Source organism: Salmo trutta, chromosome 14 (genome assembly GCF_901001165.1).
Source record: "Salmo trutta chromosome 14, fSalTru1.1, whole genome shotgun sequence".
In the NCBI taxonomy this organism is placed as follows: domain Eukaryota; kingdom Metazoa; phylum Chordata; class Actinopteri; order Salmoniformes; family Salmonidae; genus Salmo; species Salmo trutta.
This window is the reverse complement of record NC_042970.1, coordinates 74,061,473-74,076,143: the sequence shown is the minus strand read 5'-3', so window position 1 is coordinate 74,076,143 and position 14,671 is coordinate 74,061,473. Positions and strand designations below refer to the sequence as shown.

At 40.8% G+C, this 14,671-nt stretch overlaps 1 protein-coding gene across 1 annotated transcript; it reads left to right on the top strand.

Annotated features, from left to right (window-relative positions):
* Nucleotides 1-3,739: 3,739 nt before the first annotated feature.
* On the top strand, nucleotides 3,740-14,641 carry LOC115147378 (cysteine protease ATG4D). Its single transcript, XM_029689600.1, has 11 exons — nucleotides 3,740-4,152; nucleotides 5,738-6,040; nucleotides 6,385-6,468; nucleotides 6,619-6,792; nucleotides 7,235-7,598; nucleotides 8,098-8,162; nucleotides 8,490-8,647; nucleotides 10,548-10,626; nucleotides 10,722-10,798; nucleotides 10,973-11,092; nucleotides 12,342-14,641. Exons 2-11 carry the CDS (start codon nucleotides 5,785-5,787, stop codon nucleotides 12,519-12,521), a joined length of 1,557 nt encoding a protein of 518 aa, XP_029545460.1. The 5' UTR covers nucleotides 3,740-4,152; nucleotides 5,738-5,784; the 3' UTR covers nucleotides 12,522-14,641.
* The last annotated feature ends 30 nt before the right edge of the window (nucleotides 14,642-14,671 follow it).

Below are 14,671 nucleotides of genomic sequence, written 5' to 3'. Positions count from 1 at the left end.
TGCAAAGCTGTCATCAACGCAAAGGGTGGCTACTTTAAAGAATCTCAAATATAAAATATATTTTGATTTGTTGAACACTTTTTTGGTTACTACATGATTCCATATGTGTTATTTCATAGTTTTGATGTCTCCACTATTATTCTATAGTGTAGAAAATAGTAAAAATAAAGAAAAGCCCTGGAATGAGTAGGTGTGTCCAAACTTTTCACTGGTACTGTATATATATAAAACATTGTTCCATATCATAATCATAATGCCATGTAATTTAACATAGTTTATTAAAAATAAATATCTCATTTTATACTATAATGGAGTTTATTATCATCATATCTGAGCGCTATATATTGTTGTAACGACAGGTCAAGGTACTTAATATAGCAAGATATATTTTAGGGATGCTGTTGTAATGAAGAGGCCTAGGGCCGTGGCCTATTCAGACTTGAGATAAGAACACTTAACTTGGACTTAAGTCAAGAAATGTGGACTTAAATCCAGATTTTATTGACTTAAATCCATGTTAACTACTTATCTCAAGTCTGAATTTGGCCCCTACTGAATATACAGTTGTCTCTTGTTTTGGTAGATAACTGGAATGTTTGCAGTAGTTTACAATATATTCTTCTTGTTATATGAATCATTCCACTTCTCGTTATTCTCTAACTGTTCAGAGATGGGTGGCTCTTTAGCGTTATTCTGTGACTGTTAGTTCTACCTTCAAATATAAAGGGAACCAGATAACATTTTGTCATATTTCCCATGTTATCAACCTGATCGCTAAGGTGGTCTTTATCGTATTATAATCATTGAAACATCAGGAGTAGATACGTTAGTCAAAACTGGTCTGTGAAGAGAAAATACATACACATTTTGAATAATAAACTCTTGTTTATTTGTATGTGAGGTTTTTTTGCAGGCATATTTTACTCAAAACTTTGCATGGAGGAATTCCGTGGTATATAGAGATCTGTTTTATATGTTAACGATGGCAGATTATGCACATCCTAATCATGATTATGATGAATTGTTTGAAATGCACTTTATATTTTCAAGCGTTTTTTTCTTCATTTCTAAGTGTTTGTTTTGGTCTGTATTGCTACAGTTATGTATTATCTGGGAGAAAATAAAATATCAACTGTATTTAAACAAATGTACAATTATATTTATTCACAATGGCCACCAACGATGAATATATCTCATTCACCTCATTTGAAAATGTAGATAAAGGGCAAGTATGATGACATTCTACCTTTCTGTTGTTGTTTGTCATTTTGGTGTTTCTTATTTACATTGTACATGTTGGTCCGTTAGCTAGCAGATGCTCTTATCAAGAGTTACTTACGGTCAGTATAGTCAACTAAGGTAGATACAGCAATCACATATTACAGTCATTGCTGGTATTTCCTCAATAAACCAGATATCAGCTAAATCAGTGCTAGTAAGAAATGGGAAATGGGAGTGTTAGTGCCAGAAAGACAAGTACAACTGTCTAATACTATACAATTCAGAGAATTTATCCAAACTTGAACTTCTGCCACCGCCATTTTCTTGTGCATGCCGATTAGAAATACAGGCGTGGAGCTCATAACGTCAGCCTATGATCTGCACAACCTGACTCCAGATGGTCAATGTTCAACAGCAAAAGGATACAGAAACATTTTTATATTCTACAACCTTTGTTTTCCACAAAACACCTTGTTTGAATTTATTAAAATGACTCAAGTCTAGTGTAACCTAATGTGCATTCATAACTACATTATGTCCATCATAAAAAAATATATAATTATATGCAGATCAACTAGGCTAAATGTAGGAAACTAGACAACAGAGACCTTTGGTAGTAGTAGTAGTGGTTAATCATAATAAAATGCATGAACTAATTTCATTCACAATTTCACAGGTACGTATCTGTAGCCAACACCCATGGACGTCAGATGCTTTACATAACGTCAGTGTACAATATTATCCTATGAAACGTGCGCTATGCCTTTAAAAATATATATTTTGATTTGATAAATCATTCATTTTTATTACAAATTATACAGTACATCAAGAAACAGTAAACACAGAATTGTTGTATTACAAAACAGATGACAGAAAAAAGTGTCTACATTTGTCTCACTGCCCCCACTCTCTGATCATCGGTACTCTCTCTGATCACACTGATCAATCTTTTATCTCTCCAGATTAGACGAAAGACAGAATATCCACAGAGGGCATTCCCAGGCTCCATCACCACTGGCAGAGGCAGCTCCAGGCACTCCACCTGTAGCCTGTACTCATCCATCGCCTCCTCTGGTCTAGAGCCTCCAGGGATGCAGGGTGGCTCAGGCTTCCTGCGACGAGAGCCATCTCCCCAAGAGCTGCTGGTCTAGTTGGGGTGGGTCCATGGGCTTAAGGAGGTCCTCACAGCCTAGAGCAGCAGGAGTTGATTGGCTAAAAGACAGGAAGCAGAGGAGAGTCGTGTCACATAGAGCGAACATGGCTTCAGTGTCTAGGTCTCACTATATCTATGCACCAGTATATCAATAAAACAAATGTATTTATCAAGCCCTTTTTACATCAGCCGATGTCACAAAGTGCTATACAGAAACCCAGCCTAAAACCCCAAACTACAAGCAATGTAGATGTATATCTATCTACTGTGGGTCTATCTATATCTATAGTATCTACAATATGTATCACTATATCTATGTTATATATTTCTATGTCTCAATATATATTTCTATATCTACAGTATCTATCTACTGTATGTCTGTCTATGTGTCACTGATGTGTCTGTCTGTATCGAACACTGGTGCTTAGCTAGAGGGGTCCAGTCTTATACATGTAGCTCTGCTGTCATGCTATGGCACAATGTTCTTCAATATCAGAAAGTTCCCAGTTGCAACAGAGTACCAGTAAAATGGCCATTTTCCCTGGCAAATCCAGGATTGTGAAATAAAAACAATACTTTTTTGGTTTATCTATATTTTCTGCACGCGTATTAAGATATATTGACAAAAAAGAACAATTCAATATAAAAGTCAGGCAAGATCCCACATTACACACACCACTGTACACATACACATCTAAATAAATAATATAAATCAAATAAAGGAGATGAGAGATCGCAATTTCTTTATACATCAACAATAATATTTTAATGTACACATTTTTTTTTTTGTAACTTAAGGGAATTCAAAAGACCTACAAAGTCATATGTAAAGGCTTGAAATCTGGGGATCATTAAAAAAAGTTATTTATGAATATAGAATTTACTCATAAGTATCATAACATTAACAATGAATTCGAGTTTCTTATCTGTGTTATTGGAGAGAAAAAAAGTAAGTATTTTTTGCTCAGGGTAAAGTTATATAGAGACTTAGCTAGTTGAGAAATATACAACAAGATCATCCCAGAGTTCTACAATTATGACTGAACTATATTTAGACAACAGGCTTTTGGTAGTTTGCACGATTAGTCACATGACATGCTCAGGAGAGAATACCAAGGATAAGCAGTACAGGTTAATCATAATAAAATGCATGATCTCATTTCATTCACAGTTACACTAGGTCTATACACCAGCTTATTTACATAATATGACTAACGTCAATGTGTAAAATATTAGCTAATAAAACGCGCGCTATGATTTATTGTTAGGATTTAAATCAATATATTTGCTCGTATCAGTAGGTTGACCAATCATGTTGTTAGTACAGTCTGTCAGGAAGTATCTAGAGCCCTCCTTATTGTATGTTGTCAACCAGCTGATCCTGCAAGCTAACTAGCTCAGATGTAGAGCAACTAGCTAGCATGCGAAGTAAATCGTTGGGTGAGCTATAATTCGACTGAGTTTAACGTTACTCGTTGGATGTAGAATAATTCCTTTTAATCGCTGACATTGGCTGTGGTTGTCCTGGAGTCGTCAAGAAAGGCGAGACATTAACGCGTTAGCCTGTTTTCTACAAAGTTGCTAACCAGATGCGTTGACAGCTAGCTAGCTAGCTACTGTAGCTTGGCAGCTAACTATCAGTATTGCGTTACCACAGCAAAGCTACGTAGTACGTGGTCTCAACCCTGCACTTCCTGAGCCGTCGCCGTCCTATCAAGCAATTCTAAGATTTGACTTGGTTAAAGACCTCTCATGTCAATGACACTCTTCACAAAGTGGTAAGGTTAGGATCGTGGCTATGTTGTGTTGCATGAGGTTTAGCTAGTAACTAGCCGGCTAACTAGCTAGGTAAGTTAGTAGTTAAGCCAATATCATATAATTAAGCCAGCCTGTAGCCCCTTAATAGGTGTAACTAGCTGTCATGTTAGAGCTAGTGATTTTTAAGAAACGTGACAGCTTGGTTACTTCTTAAATAACAGGATGGTTATCATAGCTAATAGGTAAGTCACCGGTAGGCTACAGTGTAGAAAAGGCTAGTTAGTTAGCTACGTCTTTTGACCATCTGCTACCAAGGCTTCTCACTGTCACCCCCAGCTGTTTGTTGTCACACACCAATCACATGATGGCTATTCTATCGTGTTTTCCCAGAAAGAACAATAATTCCTCATTAGGTTAAATAAACTGTTTCCAGTTTCAGTACAGAGTAGGAAGTGAAGTCACTTGTTCTACATTCCAGTGTTACCGTGTCTGTTACTGTGTAACATCTGTTTTCTTGTCACTCAGGCACATCATCCTGTGATGACTCTAAACTAAGTGATACCCACAGCTTTTTTCAACTATACTGAACAAAAATATAAAACGCAACATGTAAAGTTTTAGTCCTATGTTTCATGAGATGAAATAAAAGATCCCAGACATTTTCCATATGCGCTAAAAGCTTATTTCTTTCAAATTTTGTGCACAAATTTGATTACATCCCTGTTAGTGACCATGTCTCCTTTGCCAAGATAATCCATCCACCTGACAGATGTGGCATATCAAGAAGCTGATTAAATGGCATACAAAGCCACAGGTGCACCTTGTGCTGGGGACAATAAAAGGCCACTCTAAAATGTGCAGATTTGTCACACAACTCCATGCCACAGATGTCTCAAGTTGAGGGTGTGCACAATTGGCATGCTGACTGCAGGAACGTCCACAACAGCTGTTGCCAAATAATTGAATGTTAATTTCTCTACCATAAGCCGCCTCCAAAGTCGTTTTAGAGAATTTGGCAGTACATCCGACCAACCTTACAACCGCAGACCATGTGTAACAAAGCCAGCCCAGCATATCTGTATTCCCAGTCATGTGAAATCCATAGATTAGGGCCTAATGAATTTATTTCAATTGAAGGATTTCCTTCTGTGAACTGTAACTCAGTAAAATCTTAGAAATTGTAGCATTTTGCATTTAATTTTGTTCAGTGCAGTTTCACTCGAGGAAGGAGGGAGAAGTGGTTTACTTTGAAACTCACTGTGACTAATATTGTTTTTCTCAATAGCATTCACTAGCCTAACCACTGCGACAGCTGCTCTGGTCTGCATAATAATAGCAAAGTCATCAAAAATGTTTAAGCCCAGCCACTTTCTTGTGAATCTGCATGAAATGAGATAAAATCAGCCTGGCATCAGTCATTGTTTAGACGCACAATTAGCTTAACCTCTCTGTCCTTCAATGTTAATGTTTAAACTTCATCTTAGTGCTGGACAGACAAAAAAGGAGAGCGACACATATAGCCCTTAATCCATAGCTAATCAAATTACACATGCATGCACTGTCGTAAACATTGATTTTCTATCTCTCATCCCTCTCTTCCGTCAGGTCCCTATTGCTATGAGGATCTGCAGAGCCCAGCTGTAAGCCTGAGCATGAACTCCGTGTCTCCCAGTGCAGTTCAGTATGTGGGGGGAGTAGGAGTGGTGGGTCAGGATGAACCCCTCCAGAGAGAGGAGACCAAGAGACCCCAGCAGCCCCAGCTGGTGGACCCTGGCGGAGGAACTAGCTTTGGGAACCGGCAGGGTACTGGTGGGGGTGGAACCAGAGAGGCCACCACCGCTGGAGAGCCAGACGAGGTGGACAAACTCAAGACCAAACTGATGTCGGCGTGGAATAATGTCAAATACGGTCAGTCAGTGGGTTCATTTGAACTTTTTTTTCTCCATAAGGCGGATAGTTCTATATAGCTGTTTAACAGCAACAGACATAACTTCCAGTTTTTCCGTACAGTCAGTTTAAACAATGGTTTTTTAAATTTTCTTAAGAAATAGCAACAAGGGAGATTTTCTAGTCTTTGTACTTTCTGTGTGAATAATCTTTTTTAGGTCTTTTTTATTTCTTCTTAACAGAAGTCTCATACAAAGCAATGTGTAATAGCCCTCCCGAAGTCAACTTCCCCCTTCCTCAACCAGTCATCAAGACATAAAGAATCCCCTCTAAAAAGGTCTGTTCTGTTTCTTTTCCCTCTTTAGGCTGGTCGGTCAAGTCGAAGACCACATTCAACAAGAGCTCTCCAGTGACTGTAATGGGCCACTCATATCTGCTCAATAGTGAAGGTAGCTAACCTCCAACAACCCCACTCCAACTTCAAAAGACTTCCTGGTAAAATAGATGACGCTCTCTGCTCCATACCCAGTGAGGAAAAACTGGTTGGAAAGATGTATTTTAACCAGTTCTACTCACTGGGTATCTCTCTCCCCTTCCAGACGAGGTGGAGCGGTTCAGGCGGGCGTTCGTGTCTCGGCTGTGGCTGACCTACCGTAGGGAGTTCCCCCAGCTGGAGGGCTCCACCTTGACTACAGACTGTGGCTGGGGCTGCATGCTGCGGAGCGGACAGATGCTGCTGGCCCAGGGCCTACTGCTACATCTGCTGCCACGAGGTGAGACAACTCATAGAGTTAGAAAGAGGGCTCTAAATGGGTAGAGATACAAAGATGGGTCCTCTTCCTAACTCTGAGACAAATACACCAACTCTGGCCCAATCCCAAATGGACCCCTATGCACATACAATTGTGGAGATCTGAGAGGACTTGTTTGGTATAAGCAATATGATCGGTGAAACTTACACCTAGCAGGGTGGAGCTATTAACATATTGCATACACCTGTCAGATCCTCTCAGATCTCCACCAGTGCGTAGGGGTCCATTTGGGATGGGGCCCCTGTCTGTCTCTCTCTCTCTCTTGTTACTCTTTCTGCCACGTCTCTCTTCAACTGTTTCTCTCTCTCTGTTTCCTGGTCTGTCTCCCCTCTCTCTCCTCCCTATGTCTCCTCCTTCCACCTCCCCATAGATCACTACTAACTGTCTGTATTGTGTTGTCTAGACTGGTCGTGGCCAGACGCCCAGCAGTTCGCCGACGTGGACTTTGAGGTTCTGAGACCCCGCTCCCCGTCCCGCGCTGGGGGTGTACCCATCCCCTCCTTCGGCTACTCCTCCTCCTCGCGGACCCCCACCACGCCCCAGAAGACCTCCATGCCAGGGGGCATGGCTCTCAACCATACCCAGAAGAAGAGGCCGGAGTCAGGCAGGGACAGGAAGGCTGAGCCCCTCCACCGGAGGGTTGTGGCCTGGTTTGGGGATGAGCCCACGGCCCCGTTTGGGGTGCACCAGCTGGTAGAATTGGGGAAGAGCTCAGGGAAGAAGGCGGGGGACTGGTACGGCCCCTCAGTGGTGGCACACATACTACGGTGAGGGGCCCTCCATGGGGTGTGGTCAAGATAATGATGCTGATCAGCCATAGAAGTAGAATCTATAGAACATACCTCATTCAAGTCAGTGATGGCATCAGCATGCATTTGATTTCTATACTTAGATTTTTGATAGATGTCTGTAATGCCATAGTGCATCAGAATGATCTTCAGCAGACATGTTTACGGATGCACCTTTATTGTGGAGATGTTTTGGTTGCTATTATATTTTTTAAGGAGGCTCGGTGGTGTGCCTGACTGCATGTTGATGTTTACCAGGGTTGGAGTCAATTACATTACAATTCCACTCAATTCAGGAAGTAAACTGAAATTCCAATTGTTTTCAATGTTGTTAAATGAGGAACATTTGGAATTAGAATCAACATTTGGTTTACTTTCTGAATTGAAATGGAATTGAACCAAACCCTGATATTTACTTCATTCCCAGTATTATCAGTATGTTGTGACATTAAACATGAGCCGTATGTTTGTTTTCTAGAAAAGCAGTTGCTAAGACTTCTGAGGTTCACAACCTGGCTGTATATGTAGCGCAGGACTGTACTGGTGAGTTTGACTTTACACTACCTTTCCTACTGGGTGGTTGGTTGGTGTTGTTGGTTGGTGTTGTTGGTTGGTGTTGTTGGTTGGTGTTGTTGGTTAGTGTTGTCATTTGTCGAATTCACCAGATATTGTATGTTTGGTCCATCTCAAATGTTCTCGTCATAAGTGATGTTTTTGTCATTGGTCTTCTGAATGTAGCTGAACTGTTTGTCTCATTTCTGTATCACAATTAAATTACAAAATGGGGAGGGAAAAATTACATTTCAGAATGTGGGGGGACATGTCCCTAGTGAAACTTAGGCCCATAGTGTCATTGTGTGTTTCTTTCAGTGTACAAAATGGACGTGGTGCATCTGTGTGACCAGTCGTTGAACCAGAGTATATCAGATCCTGAGCCCAGTGGTCCAGGCTGGAAGTCTGTCATCATACTGGTTCCAGTCCGACTAGGTGGAGACTCTCTCAACCCCTCCTACATCGAGTGTGTCAGGGTGGGTACACGCATGTACACTAGAGGTCGACCGATTATGATTTTTCACCGCCGATACCATTTATTGGAGGACCAAAAAACCGCCGATACCGATTAATCGTCCGATTTTTATTTTTGTATTTATTTGTAATAATGACAATTACAACAATACTGAATGAACACTTATTTTAACTTAATATAATACATCAATAAAATCAATTTAGCCTCAAATAAATAATGAAACATGTTCAAGTTGGTTTAAATAATGCAAAAACAAAGTGTTGGAGAAGAAAGTAAAAGTGCAATATGTGCCATGTAAGAAAGCTAACGTTTAAGTTCCTTGCTCAGAACATGAGAACATATGAAAGCTGCTGGTTCCTTTTAACATCAGTATTCCCAGGTAAGAAGTTTTAGGTTGTAGTTATTATAGGACTATTTCTCTCTATACGATTTGTATTTCATATACCTTTGACTATTGGATGTTCTTATAGGCACTTTAGTATTGCCAGTGTAACAGTATAGCTTCCGTCCCTCTCCTCGCTCCTACCTGGGCTCGAACCAGGAACACATCGACAACAGCCACCCTCGAAGCAGCGTTACCCATGTAGAGCAAGGGGAACAACTACTTCAAGTCTCAGAGCAAGTGATGTTTAAACGCTATTTGCGCGCACCCGCTAACTAGCTAGCCATTTCACATCGGTTACACCAGCCTAATCTTGGGAGTTGATAGGCTTGAAGTCATACACAGCGCAATGCATTGCGAACAGCTGCTGGCAAAACGCACAAAAGTGCTGTTTGAATGAATGCTTACGAGCCTGCTGGTGCCTACCACTGCTCAGTCAGACTGCTCTATCAAATCATAGACTTAATTATAATATAATTAACACACAGAAATACGAGCCTTAGGTCATTAATATGGTCCAATCCGGAAACTATCATCTCGAAAACAAAACGTTTTTTCTTTCAGTGAAATACGGAACCGTTCCGTATTTTATCTAAAAGGTGGCATCCCTAAGTCTAAATATTCCTGTTACATTGCTCAACCTTCAATGGTATGTCATAATTACGTAAAATTCTGGCAAATTAGTTCGCAACGAGCCAGGCGGCCCAAACTGTTGCATATACCCTGACTCTGCGTGCAATGAGCGCAAGAGCAGTGACACAATTTCATGTTAGCAGGCAATATTAACTAAATATGCAGGTTTAAAAATATATACTTGTGTATTGATTTTAAAGAAAGGCATTGATGTTTATGGTTGGGTACATTGGTGCAACGACAGTGCTTTTTTTCACAAATGCGCTTGTTAAATCATCACCCATTTGTCGAAGTAGGCTGTGATTCGATAAGAAATTAACAGGCACCGCATCGATTATATGCAACGCAGGACACATTAGATAAACTAGTAATATCATCAACCATGTGTGGTTAACTAGTGATTATGTTAAGATAAGTTTAACGCTAGCTAGCAACTTACCTTGGCTTCTTGCTGCCCTCACGTAACAGGTAGTCAGCCTGCCATGCAGGCTCCTCGTGGAGTGCAATGTAAGGCAGGTGGTTAGAGCGTTGGACTAGTAACCAGAAGGTTGCAAAAACGAATCCCCGAATCCCCCCTGAACAAGGCAGTTAACCCCCGTTCCTAGGCCGTCATTGAAAATAAGAATGTGTTCTTAATCTGACTTGCCTAGTTAAATAAAGGTGTAAAAATGTAATTTTTAAAAATCGGCAAATCGGTAGCCAAAAATACCGATTACCGATTGTTATGAGAACTTGAAATCGGCCCTAATTAATCGGCCGTTCCGATTAATCGGTCGACCTCTAATGTACACACAAACTTTCATAACCTAACCTTAGTCACAAAGCTTGTTATTTCTCCATGGTTGATGTCGCTCTAACATAAATATGGATTTCTTTGTGTCTTAAGAACATTCTCAGGTTAGAATGCTGTATCGGAATCATCGGCGGGAAACCCAAGCATTCGCTGTTCTTTATTGGCTGCCAAGGTAAGAACTGCACTCTACTTCCTGGTTCAGTTGCTTCTGATTGGACAGTGGGCTGTCATTTAACTTTGTCTTCTTCCTATTTCCTGTCCAAACAGACGAGCAGCTGCTGTATCTGGACCCTCACTACTGTCAGGCCGTGGTGGATGTCACTCAAGACAACTTCCCACTGGAGGTTGGTTGGACTTTATATCACTCTTCTCTCTCCTTTGCCGCTCCGTCTGTCATTGGACATTGTCTGTCTGTGCTATGACCCAGATAAGCTTGTTTTGACTGGATCAAAGTAGGTCATTTCAGATTGACGTGTACCTTGTCTGTAATGCCCTCCCTCTCCTCCCCACCTCCACAGTCGTTCCACTGTAGCTCGCCCAGGAAGATGCCCTTCAGTCGCATGGACCCCAGCTGTACTATAGGCTTCTATGCCAAGAACAAGAAGGACTTTGAGTCTCTGTGTTCCGCTGTCTGTGTGGTGAGCTCAGCCTCTTGGCCTCATTTCAAGTCTCTTCTTACTCATGTTTACATTCATCACTTATGTATCATTTTATACATTAGTTATGCATCACATATAGATCATTTATAGATCTCTAACTTTGACGCTGATATGATTTATAGATGCATGAGTTGAAGCGACACAACTTAGATGGCTTATTCGTCACTTATAGATAGACATGTTACACGTCTCTTACGCATCAGTGATACATCACTTATACATCTGTTACTGTATACATCACTTATACAGAACCATTCAAAAGTTTGGACACCTACTCATTCCACGTTTTTTCTTTATTTTGACTATTTTCTACATTGTAGAATAATAGTGAAGACATCAAAACTATGGAATCATTTAGTAACCAAAAAAGTGTTAAACAAATCAAAATATATTTCAGATTGTTCAAAGTAGCCACCCTTTGCCTTGATGACAGCTTTGCACACTCTTGGCATTCTCTCAACAAGCTTCATGAGGTAGTCACCTGGAATGCATTTCAATTAACACGTGTGCCTTTTTTAAAAGTTAATTTGTGGAATTTCTTTACTCCTTAATGCGTTTGAGCCAATCAGTTGTGTTGTGGCAAGGTAGGGGTGGTATACAGAAGATAGCCCTATTTGGTAAAAGAACAAGTCCATATTATGGCAAGAGCAGCTCAAATAAGCAAAGAGAAACAACAGTCCATCATTACTTTGACTGACCATGTCTTAATCTGGAAAATGTCAAGAACTTTCAAAGTTTCTTCAAGTGCAGTTGCAAAAACCATCAAGCTATGATGAAACTGGCTCTCATGAGGACCGCCACAGGAAAGGAAGACCCAGAGTTACCTCTGCTGCAGAGGATAAGTTCATTAGAGTTACCAGCCTCAGATTGCAGCCCAAATAAATGCTTCACAGAGTTCAAGTAACACTCATCTCAACATCAACTGTTCAGAGGAGATTGTGTCAATCAGGCCTTCATGGTCGAATTGCTGCAAAGAAACCACTACTAAAGGACACCAATAAGAAGAGACATGCTTGGGCAATGTAGAAAATAGTACAAATAAAGGAAAAACCATGGAATGAGTAGGTGTGTCCAAACTTTTGACTGATTACACTAACTGTTACTGTATTAAATCACTTATGCATCAGTTGTACTGTTACTGTATACATCACTTACATAAAGCTCTTATCTTATTCTGGGTGACTTTAATAAGTGACCAATTCAACACTTTCATACCCCCCCACCCCAGGCCCTATCGTTGCCCGAAGAGAAGTACCCCATCTTTACCTTCGTGGAGGGCCAGGCCCAGGACTATGGACTGGTGGGCCACAGCTCCTCCCATCCTCACTCTGACACCTCCCCTGGCCCCGCCCACATGCTGCCCCAAGGCAACAACATAGGCAGCTCTGACGACTTTGTCTTCCTGTGAGTACTGGTTTGTGTTGCTGAGGAACGAAATGTAAGCAAACGGGGAAAGACTGACTTGGAAATGGAATCCATCCCAAAATTCTCTGTTTTTATAGAGCTCAAAGTGGATATATGCTTTCTGCTATATCACAAACTCTGGCATTTGTGTCTGTCATATTCGAGGCGAGGCTTCAACTGAATCTCACTGTCGGTCTGTCTGGGCAGAAACAGGTCTTAGAAACTAACGCTAGGCATTACTCAATTGGACTGTTGCCCCATCCCAAATGGACCCCTAAGCCCTATACACTTATGGAGATCTGAGAGGATCTGACAGGTGTTAGTAATAATAACCAGGCTAGGTGTAATCTTCACCTTATTGCTTATACCAATCAAATCCGCTCAGATCGCCAAGGCCGTAGGGATTTGGGATGGGGCCTCTTGACTTCATTTTGGGAATAATAACAACTGGAAACACGGAGCCTGTTTGATACATGCTACATGACGGGGGTCACTAGTAGTGGAAGACAAGGTACTCAGCCCTCTTCTCTCTGACTTGTATTATAATACTGCTGTACACTTTTTACATTCATTTCTGTTTTGTAAGAGCTATTAAGTGCGTGTGTGAAATGATTTGTGTGTGAACTGAAGCTGTTGGTGTGTTGAGTTGCTGTTATGTTCACATTCCTCTACTGTACTCTCTCTTATATTCCCTATGCCATCTTAATTCAGTGTCATGGCTATAGTACTACATTCATACTACATGGCTATATGAATTTCATTGCAGCATCCCAACCCTGCCTTTAGTTGTGCCGTCCTTTGACACACCATTCAGACAACAGTAAATGGCCTGGGCTGGGCTCCCTACCTAACCTCGCTCACTGGTTTCCAGACCTGGGTTCAAATAGTATTTGCTTTTTTTTCCAAAAGGCACTGAGTTGATTTAACCTGCCTGGAGTGCCAGATGGGCAACATTTGCACTTTTGGGAGTATTGTTTTTGCCCTAGCAAGCTCAGAAAACACCAGGCAAGCTCAGAAAACCAATACTAATTGAACCCCAGGTCTGCTACACTCTCACACTATTTCATCAGCTCTCTCTTGTCAATTAGTCTACCAGTATCAACTTGCAACAGGAATCCACTGTTACAACAATATCCCCTTTTGTGTAATGTGTTACACTAGCTCCTATCTAGATGATGGGAAATTATCCATTTACCAAGAGGCTATGTCCAAAATGACACCCTATCCCCAACATTGTGCACTACATAGAGAATAGGATGCCTTTTTGGATGAAGACAGTTTTTGGTTGTCGTGAGACTTGTTGAATGAACGATTCTGAACTCTATTCCTTTTAGGGTCATAATGTTTTTAACAAGGTAGTGCTGCTGAGTACTGGCGGGGGGGGATGCCTCACTTTGAACTCAGATGTTTTTGAACACGTGTAACTTCAATTTATTATGGTTGAGTTAAAAGCCTTGCACTTTGGAGACCTGCATATTAATATCTAAGCCAGGGCTGGTCAATTCTGGTCCTGGAGGGCCAAAACACTTCTGTTTTTTTGTTTCTACCTGGTAGTTAATTGCACTCACCTGGTGTCTCAGCCAGGTCTGAATTAGGTCCTTATTAGAAGGAGAGGATGAAAACCAGGACTGACATTGAACAGCCCTGATCTAAGCATTAAACCCCCCAAGTTGGATATCAAAGTCACGTCACAAGCTCCCTCAACCCCAAAATAAAATGAAATAGTCTGGGCAGTGGTTAAAACACTGTTGATTGGATGCTTGATCTCACGTTTTAATTAGGCTTCTGACCTGTGTGCAACAGGTATCCTCTAAGGGGCAAATCTTGACTTTCACTTAACCTGAATGTTCACTGATCATTCATTGAAGTCAATGGGAGAATAAGTGAAAATGCGAGGTTAGCGAGTTAGGATTCACCCCAGTAATCTGTGTATTTCACTCTTGTCCATGTGTATATTATCTCATAAAGGTGACATTTTATTTTCTCAATAAAGTGAAGAATTGTCATGTGTAGAAGTCTTTAAATGTGCTAATGACCACCCTAATAAGGGACTGCATTCATGTGGACAACATGACTTTGTAAAACTGTTGTATATAATGTTATTAAAGGTAACTTTTTTTTGTATTTATTGTCTGAATATAAGATTGATTGAAC